This window comes from Carettochelys insculpta, chromosome 1 (genome assembly GCF_033958435.1).
Source record: "Carettochelys insculpta isolate YL-2023 chromosome 1, ASM3395843v1, whole genome shotgun sequence".
NCBI lineage: Eukaryota > Metazoa > Chordata > Testudines > Carettochelyidae > Carettochelys > Carettochelys insculpta.
The window spans coordinates 31,016,652-31,041,072 of record NC_134137.1 but is presented as its reverse complement, the minus strand read 5'-3'; the positions used below and the strand labels follow the sequence as shown (position 1 = coordinate 31,041,072).

Here is a 24,421-nt window from a genome sequence, read left to right as displayed (position 1 = left end):
CTGTGAGCAGCCCCTGCTGTTTTATGTGGGTGACCCTGCGGCCACTATAAAAAGGAGGTGGCTGTGAAGACCCACATGGAGTGCCCTCCTACAAACCTGAGTGAATGAGTGTGGGTGGGGGAAAGGGACGGAGGAAAGGAGAGGATGATGGGGGGCTTGGGATGTCTGGCTGGGTGGGTTGGTGGTGCCTGGCTTGGGGATAGGCTCTGGCAGCTGGACCATGGACCAGGTGGCTCACTCAGCGGGGGTGGAGGGAGACTCTGGCAGCTTGCACTTGGCCCAGGGTCACTGGCTCAGGTGGCTCACGGGGGGACGCTCTGGCTTGGGTGGCTCGTGTGGCTCAGGCAGCTAGCCCCAGCAGGGGGTGGACTGTGGCTTGGGCAGGTGGCTGGCCCACGGCTCGGGAAGCTGGCCTGTGGCTTGCAAGATTCCGGTGGCTCAGGCCAGAGACTCGTGGGGCTCAGGAGGTGGGTCCATGGCTTGAGTGGGGGGGCCCACAGCTGGTGGGGCTCAGGTGGCAGGCCTGTGGCACGGGCGAGGGGGCCTACGACTGGTATAGTTTGGGCAGTGGGCCTGCGGCTGGCGTGGCTTGGGCCTGCGTGTCAGGTGGTAGGCCTGCAACTGGCAGGGATTGGGCCCGTGGACCCATGTCTTGTGGGGCTCAGGCGTTGGGCCTGTGGCTCAGGCGGCTGCCTGGGACTCCAGCAGCGGGCCCGTGGCTAGGTCAGCTGGCTGGGTCTCCAGCGGCTCAGGCCTGCAGCTGGCAGGTCTCCGGTGGCTGGCTTGAGGGGCTTGGGCCCATGACTGGCAGGGCTCGGGCTGGGGTCCTGCAACTTGGGTGGCTGGCTGGGGATCATCATTCTTCACATTAAGTTAATTTTGTTTCTGCTGTTTCTGATATTAAATTACATTTGCATTAAATTTTTGGGCCAAGAAAACCCATTTGTGTTTATTTTTTTTTAAATAAAATTTTTTATCAATTTTTGTGTTTATTTTAAACTATGAATTGAATTTTTTGTCAAAAAGGGGATGGATGATGATAAAGAAGAGGTGGGTGGCATGAGGGTTTCTCAAGCATCAAAAGCGGGGCATGATGCCAAAAAGTTTGGGAACCTCTGTTCTAGAGGCTCTGGGGTATAGGGCACACTAAATCCTCAGGAGCTGACCTGGTGGGCTTGCTTATAGCAGTTTTTAGGTGGACTTAGAGAAAGACTTAGGATAGAGCTACAAAGTGAAGTTATTTAGAAATAACATCTGTTATTTCAAAATAACTATTCTAGCATGTACACAATGCAAACACTATTTTGAAAGAGATGAAATAGCAGTTGACTTATTTTGAAATTGGTAATCCTCATTCTATGAGGAATAGTGCTTATTTCAAAATAGCTATTTTGAAATAGGTGCTGTTAAGACAGCAAATAGAGCCTATTTCAAAATAAGCCAGAGGGCATCCAATGGCTCTATTTCAAAATAGGCTCTATGTGTTTAGGGCTACATCTACACTAGCCCCTTCTTTTCGAAAGGGGTATGGTAATGACATATTTTGATTATCTAAGTGCTATTTCAAAATGCATTTTTGTGTGTAGCAGTGTTATTTCAAAATAAGATATTTCGGAATAGCTATTCTGGAATAGCTTATTTCTGAATAAGGCTGCTGTGTGTACACACTCTTAGGCTACGTTTACTCTACGAGATAAATTCAACTTTTAATACATTTGATTTTTTTAACCTCATTCTTATGAATTCAAATTTAAGGGTCCACAAACCTTCTGTAAATTTGACCCTCTGCTTCTCCATGTCGAGTTACCCTGTTCCCATTGAATTATCCAAGTTCAACTGTCTGAGCAACGCATTGTGGGTACCTTAGCCCCGGTTGATTGTGGGTGTTTGATGTCACTATCCCAGAATGCAAAGCATTGTCCCAGAATTCAGGGCACCCAGTAACCGTGCAAAAATGAATGGGAGATCATGTCACTTTTTCCATCACTGTGCTAGTGCAATCATAGATCCTCAAATGCTTCAATTATTGGACACACCGTTATGACAACTTCTTGGACTGTCGTGCAATTTTTCTTTCGATTAAAAAGTACGACGGTTGTTGAGTAAGATGATGATCAAGTTTTTGAAGAGGAAATCCTTCTACTGTGGTTCAAGAACTCACAGCTCCTGGATGCCCTGAATGTACTGCTGACAGTGGAATGGTGGTTTTGGACTCACAAGATCAGCACACACTGGTGGAACCACATCCTTTTGGAGTCCTGGGATGACGAGCAGTGGCTGCAGAACTTTCGCATGTGCAAGTCCACTTTTATGGAACTTTGTCATGTGCTGACCCCCCACACTGAAGCACAGCACTGCAAGACTGAGGCTGGCTTTAACAGTTCAGAAATGTGTGGCAATCACTAATTTGCAACACCCAACAGTTACTGGTCAGCAGCAAATCAATTTGGGCTTGGCAGATCTACAGTGGGGGCCATGGTCATGCAGATAGCCAATGCAATCTGTTGGTGTCTCCTCAGGAAGACTGTGACCCTGGGAGATGTACAGGTCATAGTGGATGGCTTTGCTGGCCAGGGGCTTCTTAAATGCAGTGGAGCAATAGATGACTTGCAATCCCCATGATGGCCCCGGCCCACCTGGCCTCTGAGTATATAACAAAAAGGGGTACTTCTCCATGGTTTTGCAGGCACTGGTAGATTCACAAAGGTCTTTACACCACCATCAATGTGGGATGGTTGGGGAAGGTTCATGATGCACACATATTCAGAAATTCTGGGCTATACAGAAAGCTCATGGATGGGACTTTTTCCCCATATGGGAAAATCAAGATTGGTGACGTGGAAATGCCTATTGTAATATTGGGCAACGCTTCATACCCTCTGCACCTTTGCCTTATGAAGCCCGATATGGTAGCCCTGGACCACAGCAAGGAAAACTTCAATCAAAGATTCAGCAAGTGCGGAATGGCGGTTGAATGCACCTTTGGCCATTTAAAAGCAAGGTTCAGATAGCTATTGACCTGTTTGGACCTTTATGAAACTAATGTCCCCACCATGATTATAGCATGCATTGTTCTGCATAACATTTGTGAATCCAGGTGGTAGAATTTCCTGAATGCCTGGAATACTGAGGCTGAGGTCATGGGCAGGGCTTACTCGCAGCCACCTACATTGCCATTCACCGATAACCACGTGGAGGCAGCCACAATCAGGGAGTCTTTAAAAATAGCTTCATGAATGATCTGCTACAAGCATAATAGCAATGTATTCGTATGTTGTAATAACAACCCACCCCCAATCACCAAACTGATTTGTGCTCCCTACCAAATGTGAAGCAATACATCAGACCGGGTTTTACATTAGTGCTTTTACTTGGTGAGAGGGGATTAAGTTGCAGGCAGAACAATGGATGTGGAGGGAGGGTTATTTTCCTAAAAAAAGGGCAGCTGTGGTATTGGCCGTCTCCATGCCCACCCAGGTCCCTGCAATGATTTGTGCACCCCACTACTGGTGCATGTCATGAAAATCACACCAAGCTCAAAAGAATAAGTTTATTTTTGGGGCGAGGACAGGTTTAAGTGGCAGGGAAAAGAAGTCTAGTCAAGGGTGGTGGAATAGCCTTTTGCAGTGGCCCTTCGGACATAGTGGCAAGCTGTACTTGCCATCCCTTCCCGTGTTTGGGGACCACAATAATGGGGCGCGGGCATTCTGTCTTCAGGGGACTCCCAGCTACTGCATTTGGAGCGCCTCTGCAGCTTCAGCATGCAGCGCAGGACCTCCGTTTGGTTCCTCACTGCCGGTATGAGTTTTGATGCATCCTCCCTCCAGTTTGCTGCTTGTTCTATCTGGAAGTTAAGCACATTCTGCCACCACTGTGCTGTACTCTGCTGCCACTGTGCTGTCTCCTTTTTCATGTCACTGGTTTCTGCTTCAGACAGCTCCATGTGCTGCAGGTTCAGATGTTGCTTGGACCTTTTGCACTTCCTCACCCTGTCTCCCACGCTGGCCATGACAGCTGGAAAGTGATGGTCAAAACTGAGATACAATTCACACTAAGCTCTTACAAATGAATGAATGGGTCTCTGTCTCCACTACCACAGAAGATTTTTTTTTTGCAAGGCTGCTTAAGGCTTATTAAGGATGAGATTCAAAGCGTGTATTGCACAAGCCATCATTTACCAACATTTATCCAGAACATTTCATTGTGGACATGGTCAGCTATTGTCCACTTTCAGGGGTGAGGGGTGGGCCGCATAGAAGGGTAAGCCATCTGGTATCCTGAAACAGGGAAAAAACCTTTTTTCATCCTTTCCTGGAGCAATCCTCTGCAAGGCCCAAGGCCCACAGAGACCGGCAGCTGCACAGCAAGTGCCAAGTGTGGGGAAGCGTTCAAATCCAGCTGCATGGATGGCTGGGTGCAGAGGGATCCCTGTAAATTGAAAAAAAAAAAAGCTGGGGAGGGGGTTTCCAGCTATCTGATGGGTTGAAGTAAAAAAGTTTCTTGGCAATCACCAGAGAAGCCCTCCTCAGTGAAAAACAGCCATGCAGGTTTGCGGTAGCAGCGTCTGCAGAGCCTGGCAGCCATGCAGTGATGGGGAAGGGTGGAGAAGGGTTCAATTCTAGCCACACAAATGGCTGGGTGCAGAGGGATCCCTGTAAACTGAAAAAAATGCGGGGTGGGGGGGAGCGGGCATTAGGGAAATGGAAGGGGAGAAGGCTCAGAAAGCCTGCCAGCCTTGTCGAGAGGGGGAGATGGAGCGTGTACCAGCCACATAGTGCGGCTATGCACTCCGGGGAAATGGAAAGTGCAGGAAGCGTTGCAAAATAAATCCAATCCAAATTTCCGTGCTTCATTAGGTTACCAAAGAAGACATCACCATTCTAAAATTAATAGATATTGACAAAGAAGAGCAGCTCATCCTGTACGACTACAAGTCTGGAAAATTTGCAAAAATGCTGTGTAACACCATGACACCAGATTGTTATCTGGTTGCCTGACATGGCAAGGTGCGCTACCATGGAAGCTGCAAAAAGTCAGGCTTGCCCAAACACCTGATGCAAAAAAATACAAGAGTGCCTGGATGAGGTCTCTGAGGAGATCTCCAAAGAGGATAAGCACTCCATCCCCAGAAATATTTACACACTGTTCTGAGGAGCACAGATCCACAGAAAACCTATACCCATACCTATACTCACCCACAACACACTTCTAGCATTCAGAAAAAAATACTCACCAGAACAGCTTGGTCCCAGGGGTTCAGCAGGGGGAACCAGTTCCAGCTCGAGGACAAAGAGCTCCAAGCTGTCAGGAAGAGCTTCATTGGTCCCCTGCTGGATTCTCCCATCCTCCTCTCCATTGGCCTCTTCCTCCTGCCCCTCCAGCTCCTATTGGCTCAAATCAGACTCCCAACCAGGGCCTCCACAACTGTTGTAATGAAGCATGGGCAACATGGCAGGGACCCCCCAAGAAACAGTTGCAGATGTTCATAATAGCGGCAGGTCTGTGTAGATGACCTGGACCATTGGTTGGCTTCCTGGACTCTGTGATAGTCCTGCAGGAGTTTTTTCACCTTCACCCAGCATTGTATAGAGCCCTGGGAGTAACCTCTGGCAATCAACATCTCTGAGATCTTTTCATAGATGTTCACATTTCTCTTAGACATCCAAAGTCTGCTCATCACTGATTCCTCTCCCAAAACTGCAAGAAGATGCATAATCTTCCGATGGCTCCAAGCTGGAGCTCTCTTGCAGCTACGAGGCAGACCACTACCCTGAGTGCTCATGACTGAAGGAGACGGCTACTGATGCAGTGTGATGGCTGCCATTGCAGTGCAATGTGATGGGTAAAAGAATTTTTTCATTATGGACATCCTTTATATTTCCAGGCCTGAGTGCTGATTAATTCAAATTCACGGGCTTCCTGTGACTTCCTTCCTGTGCACCTGAAGAGCAGTGGAAGAGGAAGCAGCTATACCTGGCAGGTTACCACGTAGCTTTCTGGGATACATATGGGACACTTCTGGAGGCTAATAAATTTGATTTTAAGACATGGCACTTCCACACTGGCCTTTATTCAAAATTTTAAATTCGAACTTTACGGTACACCCAGCCAGTTCCAACAATATTATACTGATATTAATGATCCCTAATTTGAACTAATCATATTTACAGTAAGAAAAGTGGTGCTTCAATATCGATTTAACTGCCTTAAATTGGAATTTATCTTGTATAGTAGATGTAGCTTTAGTCTCATGCTTCTGAGTGCTTATTAGCTTTCCAACAAGACCTCATTGTAGGGTCTGTGAAGGGAGATTCTCCCATATCAGAGACAGACTTTGCAGAAGGAAATGCAAGCTTGCTGTATCAGGTCAGTGCATTGAGGGGATGGTCCTGGGCCTGGGTCCACCCAAGGCCTCATGGTCTCCAGGAGGTATGTGAAGAAATGAATTTCCCGTCCTTCTTAGGTAGGGCTGGGAACAATCAGCAGATATTGCATTTGGTCCAATGTGAGCTTCCCCAAGGCAACATAGGCATGCTGGTGGTTGCTGCTGACTAAGAACTGTGGTGAGCAGGAAACAGTGTTTGAAGCCTGGAGGCCTGGGCACAGTCCAGTACCCAAATGGGGTGGGTTAGTAGTTTTACACATTTTAAAAACTATTATGACTATGAGAATGGTTACACTATTTACAAACTAGATGATTCTTATTTTGTAGAAAGAAACTGAAACCATGGACACTCAAGTTTCCTACTTGTGCATGGGGGTGGTGGGTGAGAGGAGGCTGGTGAGCGGATCACTTCACCCCATCCTCTATCCCGTGGGATGGAAACACAAGCTGAGCAAATGTGCATTCATAGACCAGTGGGCACCGCTTTCAAATTCTATGGCTCAGGGTGCATGGTGTGTGCATCTAACCCACAGTGGAACAGAGTAGGGACCATCTCTCAAAGAAGAATCTGTGTGACTAATGAGAAAATTCTTTCCCCTAGGAAAAACACTTACGAGCACAACAAAACTAAGTGCTGTTCTGCTTGTCAGTAAATGGCCACACCTTAACTAAAAGGAGCTGTGAGGGCATTTCACTTGAGGTGCTTTTTCTAATATTTAAGAGCGTTTAAAAAGTTATATAAAAAGACTGGGGAACTAAATCTTCAGATGATTCATTCATTATTGTTAAAGATTGTAAGAACAATTTTGTTGTGATATCCATCTGAATGTATTTGAATAAGGCATCTACTTTCATGGCAGAAGTCTCCAGTCTTTTTTGAGACCACTGCTTAACATACCCAGTCCTTACAAACAGAGATTTGATCACCTGCTTAATTTTAGATCCCCTATATTTATCCCTTGCATAACCTTATGTCAACCACCAACTCAATATCTGACGACATGAGATCAGGCAACTAACTTCTCTGAGTTTGGATATAATGGCTTTGATCATTCATCCAATAAGTGTCATTATTAGCGTAACAGTCACAGGACTGTCCACTAAAGGTAGTACAGTGTTTTTTTTGTCAGGAATCCTAAATGAGACTTTGCAAACCTTATAGGATTTCCCTTTAAACTGACTCATGAGACATGAAAAAGATTGCTCCAAGTCTGAAAGATGCTGCTGCTTTTGAGTGGTAGAAATTCTATACCCAGCTCCATTAACCTCCTTGTATTCTGGACCTCTGGCTCCTTTGTGAAGCTAGGTCCCCCAAAGAACAACTCAGGGCACCAAGATTTTAATTATCCTTCCTTCAATTTAAAAGAAAAAAAAAGAAGACTGTACTCAGACTTCCACAGGTCTTCCACCAGATGCCAGCTTTCTGTATTGGCTGTGGATGAGCTGACAAGAGGTGGAAGTAACTGAAAGTGGTGGGGACCTCCACTGCTCATTCATTTCCTGTACAATAATGCTTGAATCAGTTCTTACCATTATCATCACCTGAGTCTGACTGGAAGGAGCTGAGTGACTGAACTTCAGAGTTGCTGCCTTTATTGCTTCCTGCAAAACAGGTCATCTCTTCAGCGTCATCAACTTCTTTACCTTCATTGACAGCAAAAAACAAAGCAAAATGGTACTGTGTAGATATGTACATGTCTAGTTATACCACTGCAGACTGAGTTCAATGTTGGAAACAAATAGTTCCGTCTTGCTTTTGTTGGAATACATTTATTTACTTAAACTGTAGGAAATGACCTAACCTATTGGTCAAGAGGAGAGCCAATCAAGACATATAAATCAGGCTTTTGAAACAACTGACCAATACTAAACAAATTTTGAAAGGTCTAATGACAGCACAATCAACAAAGTAGCAGCTGTTTTAAAATTTCCCATTTGAATGCTGTGTGGGATCAGATACAGTTAAAATCATGATTTAGAACAGTCCTATACACATCTTATACAACAGATCACTGATATTTACTATTCCCTGTCATGGGGCAGAATCACATGCAGGGCTTGCTCCAAAGCCACTAAAGTTAATAGGAGTCCTTCCATTGACTTTAATGGCCTTTGAATAAGGGTCTAATTGCGCTGCCCTTGGACAGTAATATCAGTGATGACAGTTTCCACTTACAGAGCCTTTGCTCCAAGGATCTTCAAGCACTTGATATTTTTTCCTAACTGTTGAACTGTTCAAAAACGTACTTAATTTAACTGATTAGCTATATCCTCTTTCCTCCATGTAAAAGTACAAACACACCACAAGCACAGACAAATATATATATATTACAGAATGTAATTATGACACTTCTTATAATGGCCCAGATGATAGCTGTTTGAGTGTATATGCGTATATATATATATATATACACACACACACTCAAACAACTATCATCTGAGCCATTATAAGAAGTGTCATAATTACATTCTGTAATAACGATATTTAGCTCTGTATTCTTTTGATAAATGAAACCATGTTTGTAGGTAAGAAAATATCTGTATCTGTACAAGCTGTTGTCCAGAATATTAGTGGCAAGTGGAAATTAAAATACTACCAGAAAGTTTGAGAATTACATCCTGAGTAAACAAAGGTTATTCTTGTGCAATGCTAGACATGTATTTGGGCAAAATTCTGATCTCATATACACCACCCTATTGAACTTAAAAGGGTTACAACACAGGTGTAAGTAGTTCTGAATATGCCCCTTTGCTCTCAATTAATAAATACCAAGCTAATGGACCTTCCTATCTCAAGAGAGAGGTTGTAGTATAGTCTCTTTCCTTTGGGAGATTTAGTTTAATCTACACAACATGGGGGTTTCAAGAGGCAACACAATAAAAAAGATTAGATTATTCAGAAGAAAAAATGATAAGAAACAAAACTTTGAGGCCAGGCCCTCATACAAAGCACCTGTCAAGAACTGCCTTGAGATAAAAGCAGAAGGACATATAGCCTAACATATGAACCTTGGAAACTGCTATTTCTAGATGTAATACCTGTATTATATCCCTAAGTCTGGAGAGATTGTGCAGAAACAGATGTGCTTTGCTATCAGGGAAAAGGTAAGAGAAGCAATGTGAGCACAAATGGTTTAAATATGAAGATAACAGATTGTACATGGTTTTAACATTTAAAGAAAACGAGAAATAGATTGAAAATGTGGTTATAAGAGCAGCCTGCATTCCTTCAATTAGCACTATAAATATCAGAGATAAGGAATACTTATTAATTAATTTCCAGGCATTAATTTTAAGTGGTTTGTCTAGTCTAGTTCTAAATACCTCTTATGTGATTGATTGCCCAAGCTAAAAGAGCTCACAGTTGGGAAACGTAGCCTAGAATTTTCCTTTCCAGTAGAAACACACTGCATTATGCAACAGGAATTCTCAGACCAGTCTTCCTCAATAAACTTTCTGAACTTATTTAAAAAGTAGGTGGTTACTCATATTTTGATGTATCTAAATAGTGCACTTTTATACCTATTCTCATCCTTAGTACATCCTTTCAGAACTAACCTGAATCACCGTCTCTGTGAAATGTACCAATTATGACGTCTGCAGTGCTTTCAACAATGTTCATTAAATGTTTCCCATCAAACGTACATTGTGTTAACCAGACAGCCTACCCCGGTTCATTCTGTCCCTGTGAGCTCATGTAACTGCTGTAGTCTGACAAGAGCTGTTAGAATATGCAGCAGAAAATGAACGTAACACCCTGCATCACACGGCACTACTCACTTTCAGGACCGGCGTCCCAGGTGCTCTTTCTGATGGAGTCACAGTCAGATCGGCAGGGAGACACTGCTGGCAGGTTGGGAGCCACACTGCATACTACCACCCCTCGCCTTGCTGTTAGTATCCTAGGAGACTCTGGATGAAACGTTGTCATTTCCTGATGCTCAACTCCAAGTCCATCTGCTATCTTGTCTAAATTATTCCGCGACTCACTCTGGAAGCAAGGGGTGTAGGCCATGGGCCTCACAGGGACCTGAGGTGGTCCTACCTCCTGGTAGATATTGCGACTGTCCCCACTGTTCCTCATGTTCTTGAACTGGATCCCATTGCTCTTGTTGAGCAGAGCGGCAGTAGCCGGGTCCTGAACCAGGGTGATATTGTTGCGTGAATAATTTTTCCTGAACACTTTTTTGCGGAAAACTATAAATAGGATGATCAACACAAAGATGACAAAAAGGACAACTGCTATTCCGATGAGCTCTTCTTTGCCGACATAGGAATGTCCAGCTTGTATGTTGGGTACCACCACAGGCCTGAGGCCACAATACTGCCCCACATATCCAGGAGTGCAGTTACAGAGAAATGAGCCAAATATGTTGACACAAGAGCCACCATTTTCACATTCCTCTCTTTCACATTCATTGACATCATCTTCACACCTTAAGAGAGCAAGACATAGATATACATTTCAGAGGAGAAACCTCAACAATTATTTATTTAGGCAGTCCAAGCAGCAATTGTGTTTTGTACTCTGCCAGTGATTGGCAAATGATCATATTATTATCCAGCCATGTTACAACATTTAAAATCTTCTGAAGACGGAAACAAGTTCTGCTGCTTTTAAGTCAATGACATACTGGAAAAAAAATTGATCAATCTAGTCCTACTCTTCAGGAAAAGACTGATTGAACTTTGCGTAACTCCAAAGTTTTATGGTGGTGCAATCAACTGATTTCAGTGGAGTGAAACCGGTACAAAATTCAACCAATGCAGTGATGACTCAGGCTCACAGACTAATAAAAAAGTTAACTTTTATGTAAGCATTTAGGCCCATCACAGGAGACTCAATACCGATTCATATCCTTGCTGTACAATTCCACAGAATAGTACAAATAACCTCTGAAAAGGTCATCGCTGACTACTAAGTTCCAAAGTATGTTAGATGGCTTGGAAAGAAAAAGAGAATGCAAATAGCAGAGAATAAATATGGGGAGAGGAGATGCCAAAATTGTACTAATATGTGAAAGGAGTCAGTAATGGGGAGGATAAAAAGTCATTTAGGACTGAAGACAGAATTAGCAAATGTTAGAGAAAGCTGGAGAATTTGGAACCAGAATCTTAAAAACAGATGGGAATTGGTAATCAGTGAAGCTGAAAGAATTATAATATGAGAACGGACAGATAGTATGGGCAGAAAACTGAGGCGCAGGCTGGGAGATTTTTCTGTTCAAAAAATGAATGTATTGAGTTAGGCTTCTAGGTCAAGACTTAGCTGTCTACGTAATCTTCCTAATTTTCAAAACTGATGAGCACCCAATAGCTTCCGCTGCATTAATGGGATTTTCGTAGGAGTGTATGGGATTTAGGCACTCAAATTCCACTGATATCTCAGCTCCAAACAACTTAGGGAACTAACCTCAAATATTCACTTTTGAAAATCTGGCCTCATGGATTTCTAGGATTATGTTAATTTGGCCTCTTGGTAAACCATGTGATTTGGCTATACTTTGTTAAGTAACCAGAGGGTTTTGAGTACAGGATGTCCTATGCAAAATGATTGAAAAATGACAATTTCCCACTGGTAGCTCACTTACGTGACTCCTGTCAGTCCATTTCTGCAATTGCAGATGAAGGTGTTGCCTATTGGGTCACACGACCCTCCATTCCGACATGGATTTGGAAAGCAGGCTGTAATCTCTGATTCACAATTTCTTCCTGTGAATTGAGAGACGCAACTACACTGATAACCTGAGAAAGTAAAAACAAAAGCAACAGGAACCTATAAATACAACTGCAAAAACAGGGTACAATCTGATAATATAAGTGGTGGTTGGGTAAATTGGAAGAGAGTCACTCAGGAAGGAGTACTGCATAGGAATTCTGGCATGCATGAGTGACCCACATTAACAGTTATCTGGCCTTTGGCTGGTGTCCAGACTTTATAAGAAGCTTATACATCTGCAACTGACTGTGCCTAATGGAGCCGATCTTTTTGCCCAAGGAGTGCAGCCACATGCTCTTATATCTAGAGCCTTGGTTCAATCCCACCAAAGAAATCAGTGACAGTCAGTAACCTATCCTTAACTTTCAGATATCACAAACTGGCCTCTGCATGAGCCTTTTTAAAAACAACAAGAAGTCTTGTGGCACCTTATAGACTAACAGATATTTTGGAGCTTAAGCTTTCGAGGGCAAAAACCCGCTTCATCAGATGCATGAGTGGGGGGTTGGTTTCAGAGGGGTACTTAAAGAGTGGGGTCCCAGTAAGGGGTGGGGGCAGAGCTGACAAGGTCCATTCATCAAGGTGGAAATGGCACAGTATCAACAGCACTTATCAAAAGAGGAAAAAACAAGTCAGATCAGACAGGGGAATTCTACCTACATCATTGCAGCATTTCTTACTCTTTGGAAAGAGACTGCATGCAAAAAGAAACGCTCACATTTCTCTGAGGGCTTTGATGCCGAATGTGTCCAGGCTTTTAGAAAATATTTTTAATTCAGCCATTTACAAGGATGGAACAACAAAGTTTACTAATCTCATCACTAGACTGGAAAACTGCATCCCACTAAATTAATAATAGACCAAAGGGTGCTTAACATAGCTATATAACTTGTCATACAAGAGACTTTGTTTGCTTTTCAAACAGCACCTGACCCACATAATGCTTAAGTGTGGTGGAAAAACACTACGGATGGGTCTACACGAGCCCCTTCCTTTTGGAAGGGGCATGCTAACGAGCAAGTTCAAAAGATGCTAATGAGATGCTTCCGTGAATATGCAGTGCCTCATTAGCATAATGGCGGCTGCAGCGACGTGTGCCACCTGTGAAGATGGAGACCTTCCAAAAGGACCCCACGGTTTTTGAAAGCCCTTTCTTCCTATCTGGTGTTAGGAAGAAGGGGCTTTCGAAAACTGGGGGGTCCTTTTGGAAGGCTTCCTTCTCCACAGGTGGCACACAATTCGAAAGCTGCACTTTCAAATCGCCGCGGCCGCCATTATGCTAATGATGAGATACATATTCATGGCAGTGCCTCATTAGCATCTTTCAAACCCGCTTATTAACATGCCCCTTCTGAAAGGAAGGGGCTTGTGTAGACACAGGGTATGCATGCATCTACACTTGCATTACTCTTTCAAAAGAGGTATGCAAATGAGGTAAATCCACACTGCAAATGAGGTATTAATCTGCATATTTGGCCCTCATTTGTATATTCTAATTTCGAAAGAGCTTCTTTCGAAAGAGGAAAGCCAGTGTAGATGCTGCTCTTTCGAAAGTAAACCCCATCTTTGAAAGAATCCTTCTTCCCATTAAATAAAGGGAAGAAGGATTCTTTCGAAGATGGGGTTTACTTTCGAAAGAGCAGTGTCTACATTGGCTTTCCTCTTTCAAAAGAAGCTCTTTCGAAATTAGTATATGGAAATGAGGTACCAAATATACAAATCCACATCTCATTTGCATTTTTGATTGGCCTCATTTGCATAACTCTTTCGAAAGAGGAATGCAAGTGTAAACGCACCCTAGGACACCTAAACTCCTAGATAACCTGGAACAGCATATGGTCAACAACCTGAATAATCACACCTAGATATAATTCAGGATTTACATCACTGAAATTGATGGAACAGTGTGGATATACCATACACCTCAACTTTCCTCCTCAGTCTCAAATAGAAGGTCAAAGGCAGTCAAAAATTATATCTAGCACTTTCTAGGTCTTCCAATTCTCCTGCACAAATCTAGTGGTGTTAATGACTTTGTTAGGCCTGTTAGACAACTGTAGGGCTGTGTTTACACTTGCATTTCTCTTTTGAAAGAGGTATGCAAATGAGGTAAATTGAATTTGCAAATATGGCACATATTTGACACCTCATTTGCATACTCTTATTTCAAAATCGCTTCTTCTGAAAGAAGAAAACCACTGTAGACACTGCTTTTTCAAAAGTAAACCCCATCTTCAAAAGACTCCTTCCTCCCATAAAAAAGTGGAAGAAGGATTCTTTCGAAGATGGGGCTTACTTTCCAAAAAGCAGAGTCTACACTGGTTGCCTTTCAAAAGAAGCAATTTCAAAATAATAATATACAGATGAGGTGCCAGATATTTGCATTTTCGATTTACTTCATTTGCATACCTCTTCTGAAAGAAGAATGCAAGTGTAGACCCAGCCTAGGTGTCACAGAATCACACATTTTCTGTGTTATAGTGTCAGTACTGTATGTGGAAGGGGAAGTGGTGGTGGGTTCTCTTTTGTTTCAATTCTGTCATTTTGAACGACTTTCCGAGCATTTAAAGATTTGGATACACACACGGTGGCCTGAAGAGATGCAAAATTGACAATGCCATTGGAATTGTATCACAATAACAGGCATTGAGGAAGATTTTTTTTGTTAGCTGGAAAAGGTACATGCTTACAAATAGTTTGGAAAGGAATCATTGCCAGTCAACAAGATTTTGTCAGTATTCTATTCTGTGACTCAATAGTGACATCTATTGACCAAAGCACTACAGCATATCTGCTTTCAGATGAAGCATTATAATTTGTGTATTTAACTTAACCAAAATATTTAATACAAAACATCTTATCCAGAAAGTTGTCATGTGACAATTGCTGAACTCATCTTTTCAGTAGACTCCTGTCCGAATCGTCATCAGACTGTGAAACTAAATACAATTTTTTTATATATAAATTAAGTTGTGATGTTAGGATTCCTAAATCACAGAGTTTCATCTGTCTCTCACTGAAGGACAGAGCAAGGGTGAAAAGGTCAGTTCATGGCCACATGATTAAAGCAGCCTGTTGCTCCTGGTGTAACTCTCACGAGTGTTCTGAGAAACACCTAGATCATGGGTTAATGTCTCTAAAATGAATCAAAGTTTAAAACAAAAAAACAGTCAAGTAGCACTTTAAAGACTAACAAAATAATTTATTAGGTGATGAGCTTTCGTGGGACAGACCCACTTCTTCAGACCACAGCCTTACCAGAAAAGACTCAATATTTAAGGCACAGAGAACCAAAAATAGTAATCAAGGCGGACAAATCAGAAAAAAAATAATCAAGGTGAGCAAATCAGAGAGTAGAGGGGCAGACGGGGTGGCGGGAGTCAAGAATTAGATCAATCCAAGTATGCGAACGAGCCCCTATAATGACCCAGAAAATTCCCATCCTGGTTCAAACCACGTGTTAATGTGTCAAATTTGAAAATAAAAGAGTGTTCAGCAGCCTCTCTTTCAAGACTGTTGTGAAAATTCCTCTTCATTAAGATGCAAACATTTAAGTCATTAACCGAATGGCCCACTCCATTAAAATGCTGGCTGACCGGCTTGTGGATCAGGAGTGTTTTTATGTCTGTTTTGTGCCCATTAACTCTTTGTCTAAGAGAGTTTGAAGTCTGTCCAATATACAAAGCGTCTGGGCATTGTTGGCACATGATGGCATACATGATGTTAGCTGAGGAACATGAGAATGTGCCCGTGATTCTGTGAATTCTCTCCTATAGACAACCTCCCAGCCTTATGAGGATTCTTACCCACACTCCCAGTCTATACTGCAGGAACACCAGTCCTGGAACTTTTCCTTGCAACAAAGCCCGCTGCCAGCTTTGTCCACATATCTATTCTGGAGATACCATCACTGGACCTAACCAGATTATTCACAGAATCACGGGCACTTTCTCATGTTCCTCAACCTAACATCATATATGCCATAATGTGCCAACAATGCCCAGATGCTTTGTATATTGGACAGACTTCAAACTCTCCTAGACAAAGAGTTAATGGGCACAAAACAGACATAAAAACACTCCTGATCCACAAGCCGGTCAGCCAGCATTTTAATGGAGTGGGCCATTCGGTTAATGACTTAAAAGTTTGCATCTTAATGAAGAGGAATTTTCACAACAGTCTTGAAAGAGAGGCTGCTGAACTCTTTTATTTTCAAATTCGACACATTAACACGTGGTTTGAACCAGGATGGGAATTTTCTGGGTCATTATAGGGGCTTCTTTGCATACTTGACTTAATCTAATTCTTGACCACCCTGCCCCCGTTTTCTGCCTCTCTACTCTCTGATTTGCTCACCTTGATATTTTTTTTTCTGATTTGTCTACCTTGATTACTATTTTTGGTTCTCTGTGCCTTAAATATTGAGTCTTTTCTGGTCTGGCTATGGTCTGAAGAAGTGGGTCTGTCCCACGAAAGCTCATCACGTAACAAATTATTTTGTTAGTCTTTAAAGTGCTACTTGACTGCTTTTTTGTTTTGATAGTATATAGACTGGAACGGCTACGTCTCTGTTACTATTCAAAGTTTAAAAGTATAATATAAATCAGGGGTGGGCAAGATATTGAGTGCCAAGGCTTTTAATCTGGCCCATGGCCTGCTCTTGTGGCCTGCGTTAGGCGGGTACCTACTCTCTGTGGCACTCTGTGCTGCGGGTGAGAGAAAGGCTTCGCATGTTGCCCACATCCCCTGCAAAATCTCTCAGATCCTGTTTTCAGTGGCTTATATTTTTTATCAAACTGCAGTGGTTTGGGCTGAAATTTTCCATGCTGAAAGTCTGCCTCAGACTGATTATCTGAGGAAACATTCAACTGAGACAGTGCTTCCACCCCTCACCTTACCCCTCCCTCCACTCGCACAGGCTCAGGAAGAATACATTGTTTTTAGCCCGTTAAACTTTTCCGACGATTGTTCTTTGAACAGCCCCGCTGTCATCATAGTTTGAAGCAGAGACTTGAAATTTGAGAGGAGAGACCTTTGTGTCAGGGATGTGCATTTTGTGATCCCTGTGAAAATTCAACCAGTCATGGACTGGTTATATGCCATAGAATAACTGGAGTTTGCACATGCTCAGTAGATAAGATGACCAGACAGGAAGAGTGAAAAAATGGAAGAGAAGGTGAGGCGGACGGGGTAATAGGCACCTTTAAAAAAGAGAGCCTCAGATATTGGGACTATCCCTATAAAATTGGAGCAGAGCATCTAAGGAGCTAAAAATCTCATAAGATTTTGTCTTTTATTAAATGTGTGCCACCTCCTCATAGCTTAGCGCTCACCAAAGTGTGCATGTCCTGTTTCCATGGATCATGGCCCTTTCAGCCCAAGGCTACGGGACTTCTGTGTAAGAGCTGCTCTGGGCTGGGGTCAGTCCAGGCACTGGACTTGAGAGTGGGGTGCCTGTATCTTCTATGCTCTCAGTGTTTTTCTATCCCAATGACTCCAAGACAGCATGGAGGAAGAAACCGTCTGATCTGAATGCGAAGGGTGATAAGCTGGTATGGGGAAAGGGAAAGGAGTAGATTGGGACAAGGAATCTGCTCAGACTGGAGTGGGGGTCATTAGGACTATCAAGGCAAGGAGAGTGATACTGAGAAGTGGGGAGACAAGGCTGGGACTGTCTGGGCAAGGAGCCTAGTAACTGGGAGGTAGGGACCCCAGGAAATGGTGAGGGAAAGAAATGCATGGGAGAAATGGGAGTGATTTAGCTAGGGAGTGGAGTGCTGAGACTGAATGAGCAGCTGGGGAGAGGGGAGTGCAAATTCAGGATGTTAGTGATTAACCGGTTACCCTGTAAGCTGCACCCTAAATGGATGAGGCTTACTGGTTATGGTTAACTGGTGGGAGGTCCAGTCTCTGGGGGCCTGCCATGAGTGGGGGTTGCCCCAGCATGGCCTCAGCAGCCTTTGTGCATGGCAGGCCCAGCCTGGGAGCACTGCAGGCAGGGATGCTTCAACCCACACAGAACATCTTGGGTCTGCGGCAGACTGGTGCGCTCCGTGGGATGGGGCTTTCAGCCTGGTCGGAACAGCCCCTGGTCTATGGCGGAGTGGGAGGGTTGCTCCAGTGGCAGAGCTGGTACCCCGCCCCACCTCAGCCACCCCCCACCATTTAATTGGTTAACCAGTTAAGCTTAATATTTAACTGGTTAGCTCATTAAATGGGATTCTACACCCCCAGAGGAAAGTGGGAGAAAGATACAGGAACTAGGAATCAGCGTAGGGAATAGACTCTGGTCTGACAAGGAGCTAAAATGGGAAAACTGGGACTGGCTGGGTGAAGACACAGGTATAAGGAGGGCAGGGAGGGAAAAATCTGGGGTAAGGATCTAGAGGAAGAGGTTGGATCAGAGCTCAGAGAGAGAGACTGGAACTGAGACACATTGGGCAAGAGCGGAAAGACAGACTGGAGGAGGAGGCAGGAGTAGGACAGCTAGGACAGGGTGGGGAATGGGACTGGGTCAGGGACATGTAGAAGTTGGGACTAAAGGATTCAAGCTTGGGGGAAATGGGCACAAGAGTCTGTGTCAATTACAGATCTCTCCCCCCAGAACATGGAAAGGAACCAAACAGTCCTCACCATATCTCATCATGTCTCTGCTGTCAGATCCACTGGAAAAGTCTCCAGTCTTCCTCGAGTCCCAGTCTACATAGCAGTGGTAGGTAGTTATCCATTATCAGCTACTCTATTAGTGCGCATGGCAGAAGTCTGTGTGGTAGATATAAGGGTTCCAAGCACGCTCGTGAGAATCTGGCCTTTTTTTAAAAAATATAATCTGGGAAATTTCTCTCTCTTTCTCCATTCCCAAACCCATCAATAAAAGAATATTACAATTGCAAAGTGAAACACTCATAATTTAGGAAATGCCAGAATGATTTAATTTAGCCATCTTGTACTTATGCATTATGATAGTATCTTTAATGAGATGACCACGGGCTACTTTCTTCCATAGGATCCTTGCTTCATTCAGTTCATAGGATAACCCCGCACTGGGGACCAATCAGAATGGTGTAACAAAGAATTACTGTTGTGTGCGGGATCCCTGCATTTTTTGTGTACTAATGAGATAGAGCTGCAGGAAGAGAAAGGCAGGTTTCATAGTTAAGGCAGCAGAATGGTTCCATGGAGAACTGGATTATCTTTGCCACAGAATTCCTATGTGTATCTAGGCAAAGCATATAAGCCACTTTTTAGGGACCGTCACTGAGCATGTATTCCTCATTTTCTGAACACCTGACCTAAGACTCTAGAGTCTGAACTGGGGAAAATAGGGATGTAAAATCCTGTTTAATTGGATAACTAGTTACACACGATGTTTAAGAGGTTAATTGGTTAAAGGGGGAGTGAGTGGGTGCAGGAGAAGGGGCTCACTGGTGACAGAGGCTGCCACAGCTGCCCAGAGCACCGCCCATCCTTGGCGGGCCCCATGAGGCTGGATGCTTCAGCCCCTATCGATTAACCGTACTCAGTAAGCATCAGCCATTAAGGGTGATGCTTACTGGTTAATCCTTCACATTCCTAGCGGAAATGTGGAGCTGCCCATCAGCTGTGTTTTGAACATATATACACAGCGTGATACATAATGCTAAGTACTCTGGCAAATGAGGTCATAGGTGTCTGAAATCGGGCACTCGGAATTAATGGAAACTTTTGACCTTAATTTCTCTGTGCCTCACTTCCCCATTTGTAAAATGGGGACAATACCACCTCTTGACCTCACACGGGTTTTGTGACAACAAATTAATGTATGTAGAAAACCCATCTACTCTAGATTCATAGACAAGGCCAGAAAGGAGCTTTGGGATCATCTGTTCCAACCCACTGCATAACACAGGCCAGATAACTTCTCTGAATCAATTCCTGTCTGAATTAGGAAAACCCCCACACAATATTGATTTAAAAAATTAACATTTTATTTCCAATCTCAATTTGTCTTGCTCCAGCTTCCTGGCACTGTCTCTTTATTTACTTGTCTGCTATATGTGATGTATGGAACAGAAATGCAATGAGGAAATGAGTAATTTTGTATTTAGAAGAGGGTTTGAATACACAGTGTGCAGTAAATAAGGCATGCAGTCACATGCTGAACAAAGAGAAAACGAAAACAAAATACTGAATAGCGGCTAATTAAGTGAGCAGTATCTAACCTGTGCACTCAATGAGCCAGGAATCCTGTGGAAAATATAGCATGTGATCACGTATTTAAAGACTTATGATAATATACATGCACAAGGGAACCAAACTGAGGTTCCAGAGCCAATCTTTCTGAGTGTTTGGCTTTGCATTTTAATAACGTTATTATGTTGTTTTTGGAGTATAGGTCAACACCACTGCAGTCTCTCTGAAACATTAATTGAATCTACCCTCATAATGCCCCTGGGAAGTGTTGTTATTGCCATTTATTTAAACTGTTGGGAAACTGAGGTTTGGGGAAAGTGAAAGTAGGCCTACACTGCAGCTGCGAGTAAGCCTCCCAGTCTAACACCTACTAACTTTGCTTAAAATAGTGTACTAAAAATAGCGTACTAAAAATAGCGGTGTGGACAGTGATCTATGGTAGGCTGCACGGCCTAAAGGTCTCAGCAGAAGGCTAGACACCCCTAGCTCTGTAGCCAGGTATCTCCCCTGCCCATGCCACATTGTCCATTCTGCTATTTTCCAACATGATAGCGTGAGAAAAGCTAGTGCAGGGGTCTGCAACCTGTGGCTGTGGAGCCATATGCAGGTCTTTAGGGACTTGTGGCTCCCAGTGTGAAATTGCAAAGTGGAAAAAAAAACCCATAAAAAGAAAAATACCTCATTTGATAAATGATAAATGTCTGAAAGTCCAAACCTGAACAATTCATATATAAACAGAAAGTGATATGTGATCTTGAAACATTGGATAACTCCCCTTTAATCTGAGCAGTGCATTCTGGGATATGATTCTGTATCTGTGTTTTGATCATTTTGCTAATAAAGTGTTGATTTTGAAAAGGAAAAAGAAGCTTGTGGCATTCCTAATATACAGGGTAACATGCATTTTAAGGAAGAAAACTGAAATTCAGCATAAAGGAAACCTGGCATAATTAAAATAAGTTTGAGAGTGAAAGTCCAGAAGATAGTGGTACAAATGCACAATACAAAGTGTGAGGAAACAGAATATGGAAAAAGTTTGTGAGCATCCTGCAAGAAACATGTATCGCATTACAAATCATTGTGTGTGAGCTGTTCTTAAAAAGAGAAGTTACTCACCGTAGTAACGATGGTTCTTCGAGATGTGTCCCCGTGGGTGCTCCACGTTAGGTGTCGGGCTCGCCCCGGCGCCGCAGGTCGGATCTTTCCAGCAGTTTCTGCCGGACCGCGCATGCGCCGGCGTGTGCCGCTCCCTTGCGCGCTCCCGGCCACGTGCGCGATCCGGTCCCCGCCAGTTCCTTGACCAACCGCCTCGGATGCTCCTGAAAAATACTAAACAGAGATCCGAAGCGGGGAGGATGGGCGGGTGGTGGAGCACCCACGGGGACACATCTCGAAGAACCATCGTTACTATGGTGAGTAACTTCTCTTTCTTCCTCGAGTGTCCCCATGGGTGCTCCACGATAGGTGACTACCCAGCAGTAACCCAAGATAGGAGGTGGGTAATCGGTTTATGTGCAGCTTGTCCCCGAGAGGACCGCTGTCGAGAGACGGGTATCCTCTTGGAATACCCTGTGAAGGGCATAATGCTTGGCGAAGGTGTCATAGGATGACCAGGTTGCCGCTCTGCAAATGTCTTTTAGCGCAATGCCCTTGAAAAAGGCTGTTGATGCCGCCACCGCCCTAGTGGAGTGAGCCCTAGGTGGGGCCAGTAAAGGAGTCTTTCTAAGTTCGTAGCACATTTTTATGCAGGATACGATGTGCTTCGAGATTCTCTGCGAAGAGAGACCTTCTCCTTTTGATTTGGGAGCGAGAGAGACTAGGAGTCTATCCATTTTCCGGAAGGACTTAGTCCTGTCTATATAGAAAGCCAGCGCCCTCCTCACGTCCAGGAGGTGTAGGCACGCCTCTTTGTTGGAGTTATGAGGCTTTGGATAAACTAGGGTAAAACTATAGGTTCGTTAATATGAAACTCTAAAGAAACTTTCGGAACAAAGGCTGGATGCAGCCGTAAGGTTACCGCCTCCTTGGAAAATACTGTGCAGGGTGGCGTTGCCATAACTGCTGCAAGCTTGCTCACCCTGTGAGCTGACGTGATTGCAAGAAGGAAGGTCGTCTTTATCGTAAGGAGATGGAGGGAAACCGTGGCTAAGGGCTGAAACAGTGGTCCCGTTAGCGCATTAAGCACCAGGTCCAAGCTCCACGAAGGTGGAAGCGGTTTCTGAGGGGGGTATAGGTTTACCAGCCCTTTGAGGAACCTGGTAACCATGGGATGGGCAAACACCGTGTGCCCTTCCTCTTCATGTCTGAAAGCCGATATAGCAGCAAGGTGGACCTTCAACGAGGATAGGGAGAGTCCGCCTCTCTTGAGGTCCAGTAAATACTCTAGTATTACAGGTATAGGCGCAGCAAGGGGGGCTAATTGCTTGGTAGAACACCATGCAGTGAATCGAGTCCATTTTTGCTTATAGGTCTTCCTGGTGGAAGTCCTCCTGCTACTTTCTAGGACTTGTTGCACTCCCTCTGTACACATGCTCTCAAGGGAGCTGAGCCATGGATTAACCATGCTTGCAGTCGCAGGCCTCGGGGGTGTGGATGCACTATGGACCCCTGGGCTTGCGTGAGCAGATCCGGCGCCACCGGGAGGGGCATCGGTGGACGGTCCGACATGCGCAGGAGTAAGGGGAACCATTGCTGTCGATCCCACATTGGGACTACTAGGATCATTCGGGCTCTCTCTCTCCTGGCTTTCTGCAAGACTTTGTGGATAAGCACTGTGGAAGGAAATGCGTAGAGCAGGGGGCCCCTCCACGAGATCGCGAATGCGTCCCCCAGGGACCCCCGTCCCAGTCCTGCCCTGGAGCAGTATTGTGGGCACTTCTTGTTGTGTTGAGTGGCAAACAGGTCTATCTGGGGAAATCCCCATGTGTGAAAAAACGGTCATAGCAGATTGGAATGGATCTGCCACTCGTGTGTGAATGCGAAGCGCCTGCTCAGCTGGTCTGCCTTCACATTGTGAGCGCCTGGTAAATACGAGGCTTTCAAGGTTATATTGTTGGCAATGCACCAGTTCCACAATCGGACTGCTTCCGCACATAAGGCACGGGACCGAGATCCTCCTTGCCGATTTATATGAAACATGGTGGAGGTATTGTCTGTACTGATCCTGACTACTTTGCCTTGTATATGGTCTCAAAAGTGTTTGCAGGCATTGAACACTGCTCTGAGCTCCAGTATATTTATGTGCAGTGACTGTTCCGTGGAGGACCACAGTCCTTGCGTCACCTTTTCGCCTATGTGTGCTCCCCACCCTATGTGGGAGGCGGCGGTAGTGAGAAAAAAAGATATTTGTGGTTGGTGAAAGGGCACCCCTGTTAGCATGTTCTTGGGATTCACCCACCATTGCAGGGATCTGCGCACCTCTGTCATGGGCGACACCACCCTGTGGATGGTGTGTGCTGCCGGTTTGTAGACGCTCGCTAGCCAGTGCTGCATGCTGCGCATATGCAATCGGGTGTTCTGTACCACAACTGTTGCTGCTGCCATGTGGCCCAGCAGCTGTGAGCACGTCAGAACTGGCACCGTAGGGCTGAAGGTGATGACTTGCACAAGGGAACCAATGGCGCGAAAGTGGGCATCTGGTAGATAAACCCTTGCTGTGATGGAATTTATACGTGCCCCTATGAACTCCATGTCCTGTGCGGGGTCTATCTTTGATTTTGCCAGATTGATGACCAGGCCCAGCGAAGAGAATGTGTCTGCTGTGACGTGTATCATGCGAAGTACCTCCTCCTTCGAGGCTCCTTTCAGTAGGCAGTCGTCCAGATATGGGAATATAAACACCCCCTGTCTGTGCAGGTAGGCTGACACCACTGCCAAGGTCTTGGTGAAGACTCTGGGGGCCGAGGAGAGGCCGAACCTTGTACTGAGAATGTTCTTTGCCTACCATCAACCGGAGAAAACGCCTGTGAACCAGGTGAATAGTTATGCGGAAATACACGTCTTGTAAGTTGAGGGCTGCGAACCAATCTCCATCGTCCAGTGCCGTAAGTATAGAGGCGACTGTGATCATCCGAAAGCGTTGCTTCCGCAAATACCGGTTGAGGCCTCGAAGATCTAGGATGGGCCTCCAGCCTCCTGTCTTTTTC

The 24,421-nt window shown here is 44.5% G+C and overlaps 1 protein-coding gene across 3 annotated transcripts in view; it reads right to left on the bottom strand.

Moving 5' to 3' along the window:
• The window catches only part of FAT3 (FAT atypical cadherin 3), a 670,845-nt gene that overhangs the window by 16,539 nt on the left and 629,885 nt on the right, over positions 1 to 24,421 (bottom strand). For all 3 annotated transcript variants that reach the window (XM_074984005.1, XM_074984012.1, XM_074984020.1), the window contains exons 23-25: positions 11,977 to 12,130; positions 10,166 to 10,821; positions 7,916 to 8,029 (exon numbers count right to left, since the gene is read on the bottom strand). In XM_074984005.1, the coding sequence (XP_074840106.1) occupies positions 7,916 to 8,029; positions 10,166 to 10,821; positions 11,977 to 12,130 (924 nt within the window). The remainder of the gene's footprint in view (positions 1 to 7,915; positions 8,030 to 10,165; positions 10,822 to 11,976; positions 12,131 to 24,421) is intronic.